The 10,157-nt window shown below is 44.1% G+C and overlaps 1 protein-coding gene across 4 annotated transcripts in view; it reads right to left on the minus strand.

Moving 5' to 3' along the window:
* The window catches only part of LOC100944273 (carboxyl-terminal PDZ ligand of neuronal nitric oxide synthase protein), a 291,887-nt gene that overhangs the window by 65,096 nt on the left and 216,634 nt on the right, over positions 1 to 10,157 (minus strand). For 3 of the 4 annotated variants that reach the window (XM_023510768.1, XM_023510769.1, XM_023510770.1), the window contains one exon: positions 7,688 to 7,761. In XM_023510768.1, coding sequence (XP_023366536.1) covers positions 7,688 to 7,761 — 74 coding nt within the window. The remainder of the gene's footprint in view (positions 1 to 7,687; positions 7,762 to 10,157) is intronic. The other variant, XM_012802697.2, reaches the window with a different exon arrangement.

The raw sequence follows: 10,157 nt of genomic DNA on the forward strand, positions 1-10,157 counted from the left end.
AATACATGTACCATTTATAATGGTTTCATTTCTCCCATCCACCTTCTGATAATTATGAATTACCAGTGAAAACTTCAACATGGGATAAGAGAGGAAGTCAAAGGCCAAGATAAACCACAAAAAAAGCTCATCAGCCCCTAAAGCAAAGAGCTAACTGTACAGCCATAATTGGACCGGGCTGACTTCATGGAGCGGGTGTTTCAAAGGCAGCTTTGCTTAGTGGTTAATCCCACAGCACCAAGAAGTAACTGCTTGTTTCTCAGGGTTATCAACTGCAAGGCCACCTTTTCAGTAATTATGTGTATGCTACTCATTAGCTCCTATTGGAATATTCTGATATTCTAATGTTAACCTCTTTTGTCACTCTCCCCAGAAATCATGCTCAACTCATGTTTGTAGATGGGTTGGTTCACTCATCTAATTCAATCCTGGACAAAAGGATACAGAATGAATGTACCCACTTCTTGGGGATTTTGCAAAGTTTTAATGTAACAAATATATATTGAGCATTAGTATTTGCAAGATAGTGGTAAAGGAGCCTCAAAGAAAGACGCAGTTCTTAATAAAAAGATACAAGACAGATAACTATGACAAACTTCACAGATATATAGCCTCAGTGGTCCAAAGGAGAAACAGAAATTAGATTTCCTCTGTAAGGGTGGGAATAAAATCAGGAAAGAATTCTGGTGGACTTGACATTTAAAATAAACCTTGAAAGATAAATAAGAATTTGACAGGCAGACATGTTAAGCCAAGTACAGAGGACTCTTCCACTAATCATGGCTGGATGTGACTTCTGCCAGCAACTGTAATTCCTCAGGAGCCAGGTCTCACATATCCTAATAAAGGGTATGGAGACTTGCAGATAACCTAGGTTTTCCCACCCCACTCCACCTTTCCTGAAATCCATGCCTAGTCAGTCCTCTGGGCCTCATCTTTACCTCTACAGTTTGAGATCTGTACTACCAGGAAGCACAGAAACCCTAGGGCACACGTGGCTATGCTCCCAGGGTGTGGCTTCACCACCCTGCCTCCCATCTGTGCCAAGATAAAATGAAGAGCCCCCAGAGAGCTTACCCAGCCAGGCTGGAGGACAGGGCCACTGTGACACAGTGTCTAGACTGTTGAGAGCAAAATGCCCAAGTAGCCACCGTGGGATAAGCTATAATACTGTCCTACCACCACCCCAGAGGTTATCTGCTATTAATAAAGGATGGTCAGGCAGAGGCTACAGCTCCAAATCGGGGGCAATCTTTGTTTATTTGCCTTTTGAGGTAATGATGGCCACACAATGGCCCTTCCCTGGGGCCATTGTGAAACACATGTCAGTGTGAAACACAGACCCTATGCCAACATCCCCATAATCTGTGTCATTTCAAGAATACGGAGGTACCATAAGGGCTCCTCCTCCACAAATCTTCTCTTGAATAATCTGAAATTCACCAACAAGAGACTGGTTTTGAATAATAAGATTCCCCTAATAGGCACAAACGACTCCTGGGCTAGTAAGTAAAATCTATTAATCATCCAAACATTAAACTGTAAAGAAAGTTAGATTGGTTTGCTTTATCTCCTCCTGTGTATACTTGAGAAGTAGAACAGCCAATGATAAACCTTTCCAGGTTTATAAAATATTCAAAGACGGTATACAGTGCTCATAAAAAAAAAAATCTTATCTCAGAACCTTACAGGACTATAGGGCCTGTGCATTCTCCTAAAATTCAAAATTTTGCAATGATTTTTTTTTTTTAGAGGGAAGAAAATCCAGTTTTCATCAGCTTCTCAAAGGTATTTGTATCCCAGAATAGGTCCATAGCATCGGATGGGCACCCAGGTCAGCGCCTATTTGGTAGCCGAGAGTGAAGTCAAGGGAAGAAGCGTCCATTTTACTTCACACGCATTTTCCCATCTAAGACTCTTCAATGCTTTGCACAAATTCTAAATCACTTCCCTTTATGCATTCAAGAAGGATACAATGGAGCACAGAGTAATGAAATTTGAAGCCAGCCACTCATTTCGTAGCACAACTGGGACCAGCCTGATTTTCTTGTTCCCCGGTTACTTGTTCCACAGGGCATTTCTCTCCCCGGTAGGCAGTATTTAATTATGTGAAATTTTCTAAAGTTGGCCTAATTTGATTAATATAAAAGATGCCCTCTCAGGCCAGTCCCGAAGAGATGGATCCAGAAGTTTCATTTTGATTGCTCTGACACTCGTTTTCGGTTTTCTGCCACACCCGCATCTACTCACTTTCCAGCGAGCTTCATGCCTCACTTGGGCTGTGCTTCAGGCCACTGAGTAGGGCAGAAAAGGCCACCAAAGGAATAAGTAGGCTTATAGGAGCTTTTCTGAAATGAACGTTTCACTGCAGAAAGCAAGCAGATCAAGGCCTCCTTGGCTTCATCAGGAACTGTTCGTTTATTTGAGCACCTACTAGGTTGTAAGGATCCTCCCAGGACTAGGGATACAATATTGACTGAAAAAACGGGTATGGTCCTTCTCTCTATGGAGGTCATGCTTACAGTTACCATGACACAAATTTCCATGCTATCACCTTGACAGAATTAAAGATTGCCATGACTAAATTTAAAATCAAGTGGGACCAGAGGCAGAAAGAACAGAAAGATTATAAAAGCTTCAAGCTGAGGTCAGTGGGGCCTCTACTCCCATCCTCATTTACTGGTCTACATGGTCTGTACTTAACACAGCTCACAGATTGACCACTTTCCATGCATTTCTATTGCTGTCGCCCATTCTAGCCAGACCCAGATTCTCTCCCAATTACGGTCAGAGTACCGGGCAATCTCTCCTTGATGACACAGCCCACATGGGGTTCACTGCAGTCCAAGCCAGACTATTTTCTAAAATACCACTTTCACTTTGAAATTCTCACAGCCATCATGAGAAGACTCTAAGTAAAGATGTGGAAGGAAATCCTTGATATAATACTGCAAGAAAAACAGGCTAATTGTAGAATTAAACCCAGAACAATGGTAGACTTTGAATGAAATATCTGAGTGCCTACACACTTGCATACGGAGTGGCATGGGAAGGAATCGGTGTTGACAGAAGAGCACCGATACTTTCCTTTATAGAACTCTTCATCAGTTTACTTTCAGTAATAAGCATGTGTTATTTGGTTATTTAAAAACTTAAGCCTCAATCACATTCCCCTGAATGTTTATCTGAAGACCGTGACAGAAAGTGGAAGTCACAGGGAGAACCTTGAGGACAAGCGATGCTCTTTCTTTGCATTGCCGGCACTTTCTGCATAGTGGCGTACAGTGACTTTAAAAAAAGTGATCAAGAGAAGGAAGAAGGAGAGGAGAAAAGAATGGTTTGGGACGTGTGTGCTAGTGCGCGCATGTGACTTAGAGCTGGGAGGCCCCAAATGATTTGTTCATCATCCATCCCTCGTGGGGGACTCACTGTCCGTTCTAGGAGTTTACTGAGACTCACCGAGCACCAGGGACGTTGTCCATCCTAGAAAGAGGAATAAAGATTATAAAGTAGAACTCACCCTTAAGAAAAGGTAAAGAATACGCGTAACTGTGTTGGATTCAAAGTAAACAAAAGAGAAGGAAAGGAACAGAAATAAGAGAAAGAAGAGAAGCGGTGGAGGGTGCTTCGGAGGGATGCAGAGGCCCAGGCTGTGCTGGCGTGGCTGGAGACGTGGAGAACACACACAGTAGACACACAGGGGACCGTTTCTCTGAACAAGCGGAGACCACAATCAACTATGGGATGGTGGCGCTGACCAAGACAGTGCAGGGCCTTGGGAAGGAAGGGAGGGTTACCAGAGACATGCTCTTAAATGAGGTTAGTGGGGCTGAAGCCAGGTTATTTCAGGATAGGAGGAGAGCCCTGACGTGTTCCTATGGAGAGCCCACGAGGATGGAGAAGGAGCACAGTTCAAAGTTCACGGAGCTGAAGAAACAAGCAAAGACAGGTCGGAACAGAGGGAGGGGACAGAAAGAAGTGGCAATGACACAAAGATGTCCTGAGGGAGGGGAGAACAGCTGAGCAATCTCACAAAGGAGGGGGATCGCCTCGCAGGAAGTGCAGGTGCACAGACAGGGCAGACAGGTAGAAGAGGGCGGCCAGGGCATTCGGAGGGGAATTCCTACCAGGGTGACAAGGGATCGCAGCGCAGCCCTAGGAACTCGCGGAAGCCAGACAGCATGAATGATATTTCCTTCCCCTTCTGAGTTCATAAGGCCCTCCAAGCGTAAAATTGGGTAATTCCTACTCATGCATATGTATGAAAAGGCACTGTCAAAGAAAGGTTTTGAAGCCAGAGGAAATAAAAACATCAACTCTGGATGAAACATGACTCATGACTAGAGGGACATTCACATCTGCCAGATAGGGGAGCCTAGGGGTGACACGAGAAGTCAGGGAGAGAGCTGCAGGCTGGGCGGCCTCAGGATCGCTGCTTACCAGCGTTCCCAGTTTAGCAGAGGCCCCTCGAAACCCTCTCACAATGGGAGACTGAAGGAGAAGACTTTCATCCTTACAGAAACAGTATGGGAAGGTGCAGGTGTGGCACTTAGGAATCACACAGAGGGCACGTGAGACCTGTGTGTGGCTCTGGCTCCTGGTCTGCACCGTCTTCCAGACACATTGTTGCGAGCTCCTTCCAGAGTCTAACGGGAATGGAGAGTGCACACCAGAGTTGGAGCTGGGAGCTGGGCATGTGGAGGCTGGAGGAAAGGAAGGTACAGAGTCAAGTCTGTCTGGGAGATCTCTATCTGATTTTCGAGGGATAGCATGGGTTTTGGAGAGTTATTTTTAAGAGTCTTTAAACATTGAGAGTACTCTTTGGCTCCACAAAGCAAGAGTGACTAATCATTATAGCATCTACATTCTTTCATAACTGCATGACTCTACCTAAATATCCCAGGTCAGAATTGTGAATAAGTAACCTTTCAAACAAATAATGATGCTAAAAATTATATGTACTTTAAAAACTCTTGATCTTTATCCCTACAGGAATCTCTCCTCCTCAGTGGTAGCTTGGGGGGCATAGGAGTTAGGGGATGGAATGGGAAGGACGGGAGGGAGGGATGGGAGGGAAGAATTCTCAAAAGGCACAAGGAAACTGTCCAGGGTGACAGATGTGTTCAACATCTTGACTGACGTGATGGACTCACAAATGTGTACGTGTGTCAAAACTCACCAAATTATTCACTTTAAGAATGTAATTTTTGTATTCTAATTCTACTTCAATAAAGCTGTTAAAAAATAAAATCAGCATCTTGTTTGAGATATGTAATAACTTTGGAGGATGCCCTTTCTTTCGATCAGCAAAAGGGCAAGATTCAAACTTAGGACAGCATCCACAAAGAGGCCACATTTTTACAGATACCAAAAAATAGAAACATTTGAAGAAAGGAAAAACTGTATTGAAATTGTAATACTCAGGCCGAGAGCAGTGGCTCATCCCTATAATCCTAGCACTCTGGGAGGCCGAGGCAAGTGTACTGCCTGAGCTCAGGAGTTCAAGACCAGCCTGAGCAAGAGCGAGACCCCATTAAATGTATTTATGATCTATGTACAAATGACTTAATTAAAAAAAAAATACTCAGGTGTTGTGGTAGGCACCTGTAGTCCCAGCTACTCAGGAGGCTCAAGCAAGAGAATCACTTGAGCCCAAGAGTTTGAGGTTGCTGTGAGCTATGACACCATGGCACTCAACCCCAGGGCAACTGAGTGAGACTCTGTCTCAAAAAAAAAAAAAAATTGTAATTCAAGTCACATTTGACTTTTATAAGAGACAAGATACAATATACAAGATAACAAATGTTATCAGTATATATTGAGTATTACAATTTTTATACAGTTTTTTCCTTTCTTAAACTGTGTATACATTTTTCAGGCACCCTCTGTGTATGATATCAGCATTAAAAAAAGAAGAAGAAGAAAGGGAGAAAAGAAAAAAACCCAAGAAACTCTTCCTAACATGCAAATGACAGAGGTCTGACCATTTACCTTCTCCAAGCTAGGTTTTGCTGCAATCTGTTTCCTAAAGCATTTTCTCATACTCAAGTCAAAGGTAATTTATTATTCCCTCCTGTTGAAACACCATCACACTTATGTTAACTTAATGCATTTATCTACCTACCCGTTGCATGTGTATTAAGTGCCTCATATGGGCCAGACACAGATTTGGTGCTAGATACACACAGAAGTGAGGAGGGCATGGGTTTTTCCCTCAAGAGCCTCACAGTTTGGGGGCAAAAGACTGACATAGTAACACATATTACAAAAAGTAACAGTAGCACTAGAGCAACTATTTCAAGAAACATTAAAAGGAACCACAGGAACACAGAGGAAGAAATGTATTTTGTCAGACACATGTGTTCTATCTGTTCTATCCTCTATTTCCCTGCTAGACTGTGATTCACCCACTTCACCTATCTACTTAATTACCTGGCATGAGTATTTCACATCTGTGTATTTGTTTGAATGAATGGAGATTCCATTTCATGGGCATCTGCTCTTTGACTAGCAGGCAGGGCTACCACGCTGCCAACTGCACAGCTGAGTTCCAACCCTTATCCACTCCATCAACAAAAATATGGAAACAAAATCAAAACCTAAGTCCCTGAATTCCTAAAGGACTCTAAGTCTCCTAGTGAAGAAAAACATGAAACAAGAAGGGCTGCGGTGGGGACTTAGTCTGCAGAGACACAGGACACAAGAATGGCTGCCATGATTCAGGTCCTGCCATGGTTCCCGGGACAGCCCTGGCTTTCTACAACTTATTGCTATTGGTATTCTTCTTGCCAGGGGAATACATAGGGATGGCAGCCATATACTCTTTAGGGGAAGCATAAACAAAGCAATTTCTGGGTGCATGTCGGTTCAACCTGCACAAACTGGGTGGCTTATAAACAACAGAAATTCATTTCTCTCAGTTCTGGAGGCTGGAAAGTCTAAGATTAAGGGACCAGCAGATTTAGTGCCTGGTGAGGGCCCACTTTCTGGTTCATAGATGGCACCTTCTAGTTGTGTCTTTACACAGTGGAAAGATATCACCATGAGACTAGCTCTCTCTTTATAAGGACACTAATCCCATCCATGAGGGCTCCACCCTCATGACCTAATCACCTGCAAAAGCCCCAACTCATAATACCATCCATCACCTGAGGGTTAGGATTTCAACATATGAATTTGGGATGAAAATAAAAACATTCAGATCGTAGCACCGGAGATGACATTTATGAGTTTCTGCTCTTTCTTATGTTGTCACCAAGCCTTCATCTATGCTTAATTTCTGAAGAGGCAGAGAGGTGGTAGAGAGAATTATGGGAAACTGTGAGCAGAGGGTGATGGAAAAATCCATTTCGATCAACACATATGCAATTATGGAATTTTAGTTAGGACAAAGCTAGCACAAATTGAAAAGGTCTCCAATTACAATTCATGAGATTTGAATTAAGCACAAGCAGAAATATTCCATCACTGGTTAGTGCAACCAGCATGACCAGAATAATTTCCTTCTCTGTCTTAAAGATAAGGCAGGGTTGCTTATCTTACTTACATCTAGCAGAAACATGTCTTAGAAAGGAACACAGTAGAAGTTTATGTAAACGCATCTGGACCCACCAGTGGACAGATGGCTCCAGGAGAGGGCAGAGGTCCTGAGGCTCGGCAGTACCCCAGGACTGGGCCAGACTCTTACCTGTAGATGGGGTCCTGCATCACCAGCATCTTGCTTTCATCCCACGTCCACTCCTTTTTCTGCAATAAAAGAAGCTGTAAATGAATAAGTTAGGCTTGTCTTCAGCTACAGAACCAGGGCACACACTGAGCTATTAACACTTAAGCAAACACATGCGTTCTGCTCCCAGCCTGCCTTTTCCCTCTAAGAAGCCTGGAATTGACCTCTCCACAAGGACAAGTGGAAAATGTCAAGTGTCTGGCCCGATCAGTTCCTTCAGGCACTTCAGGAAAGCATATTTACAGGACTCAGAGTTCAGGCAGGAGCCAAGGAGACGCCAGCCAGACTCCAGATAAAAATTTATCGGAGAAATTGTAAGAAAAAATAAAGGCATCAAACCAGAGGAGTGGAAGAGGCAGAAGGAACAAAAGGGATGGGGGCAAAGAGAAGCCTTCGGGAGGTGTGAAGGATGCTACCAAAGGCAACGAAATGTAGGTCCCAGTCCCTCTCCATAAAGGGGGAGAAAAGCTCCAGACAAGCCAGCTAAGTTAACTAGAACATTTCCAGAGTTACCCATACAGAGGAGGCTTTCATTCCAGCTGTACTCTAACTTCCTGTGAACCCAAAGGAGCCCCTCTAAACTGGGGGTGAGAATGAAAATGGGGAAGAGGGGTGGAAGAAGAGTGGATTCCAGCACAGTGCTGGGTCAGAGGAGTGGCACCCCAGTGTAGAGGGGAGGCCCAGGGTCAGCAGCCAACCACGCCCTTCGGGTCTGACCCCAGGTGCAGGGAATCCTGTTTCACCTCCACTGCCCTTTGTCACAGAGACGGTGCTGTCCAGGGAAACGGGGGAAGAAGAGAGACTCGGGCAGGGGCAAGGCAGGGGAGCAGGGAAGCATAAAGTGGATTCACTGAGTGCTTTCAGCAAGTGGATTCCTCAGAGATAACACACAACTCTCATATCAGGGTTTGAGATTGTTAGGCCTCCCCTGGGGAATTGGGGCAAGGTCCAGGCCCTGGCAGTGTCATTAGGAAGAAGCATTTTGTCAGTAGCTTCCCAGCACCACACCAGACACACCCCGTGCGCATGGACACACACAGACACACACACCCCTCATTTAATCCCCGAATTGTTCTTCAACACCAATCCCGCCCCTAGAGGGGGATTTTAGACTGGCTTACAAGCACTCAATATCTGACAACAAAATAAATTAATTTAAAATTTAAAAGATGTCCTCCCAAAATTTCTAGTGGCTACTCTATAAAATTCAGAACAACACAGAACAAGGAAACTCATCCCTTCTCTAAATAAGAACCCCTTCAAATACAGAAATACATCAAGTCTAGAATTCCTTCTTTATATAAATAATCCCACATTTTGCAAACATTCCTCACTTGACACATTTTCCAGACTTCTGACCACAACTGTCTTTCTTTGTACTACTCTGCTCACTGTGTCCCCCCCAACACCTGGTATTTGAACTGGCTCCCTGATCAGCACTGTGCCGAGACACAGTCCTCCCGACGTTCCCGCCACGGCACTACTCCTAACCCAGCCAAGACAGGGTAGCATTTCTTAGCTGGCACACATCTGGTCAGTTTCCAACATACAACGTGGAATTTTTCAGTGTTAAAGTCCAAATACGTGGGGGCCTATACTTTAAACACATAATATTATTGCTCACGGTAGGAATTCTTCAAATAGCAAAATAATGTGCTTAAAATATGGTTTGCTGTCAGAGCAAATTTTTCATAACATCAATACTAAATTAAGCCACATCTATGTCATGACCACATAGTCTGTCTGCACTCTCCACTCAATGCCATGAGCAACATTCACGAGGGACCTGCTCTCCGCCGCTGCGTCCATCTACCATGTTTATTTCATCTACTATGTCTTTCAGTTGTAATTTTCCATCTGGTTCTTCTTCATTTCTTCACTGAGACCTTCTACTTTTTCATTTGTTTTAGGAGGGTTTGCAGTGGCTCATGATGCGGCTTGTGACAGCTGCCTTGAAGTCTTACTCAGTTAACTCTAACATCTCTGCTATCTCGCTCTTGACACTGATTAGCTGTCTTGTTTTCAGGAGAGGTGAGATTTCCTCCATTCCTGGTATAGTGAGTGATTTTCCATCAAAACCTGGATGTTCTGAGTATTATAAGTCCCTAGATGTTATTTATTTTTTATTTTGTTTTTGAAAGTCTATTGCCCCAGGGTAGAGTCACATGGCATCATAGCTCACAGCAACTTCAGACTCTTGGGCTCCAATGATCCTCTTGCCTCTGCCTTCAGAGTAGCTGGGACTACAGGCATCTGCTAAATCACTGGGCTCATTTTTTACTTTTTAGTAGAGATGGGGTCTTACTCTTGCTCGGGCTGGTCTCAAACTCCTGAGCTCAAGTGATCCACCTGCCTTGGCCTCAGCTTCCCTGCAATCTGCTAGGATTATGGACATGAGCCACTGTGCCCGGCCCCTAGGTGTCATGTGAAA

Source organism: Otolemur garnettii, unplaced genomic scaffold (genome assembly GCF_000181295.1).
Source record: "Otolemur garnettii isolate 467f Iridium unplaced genomic scaffold, OtoGar3 scaffold00016, whole genome shotgun sequence".
Classification (NCBI taxonomy): Eukaryota; Metazoa; Chordata; class Mammalia; order Primates; family Galagidae; genus Otolemur; species Otolemur garnettii.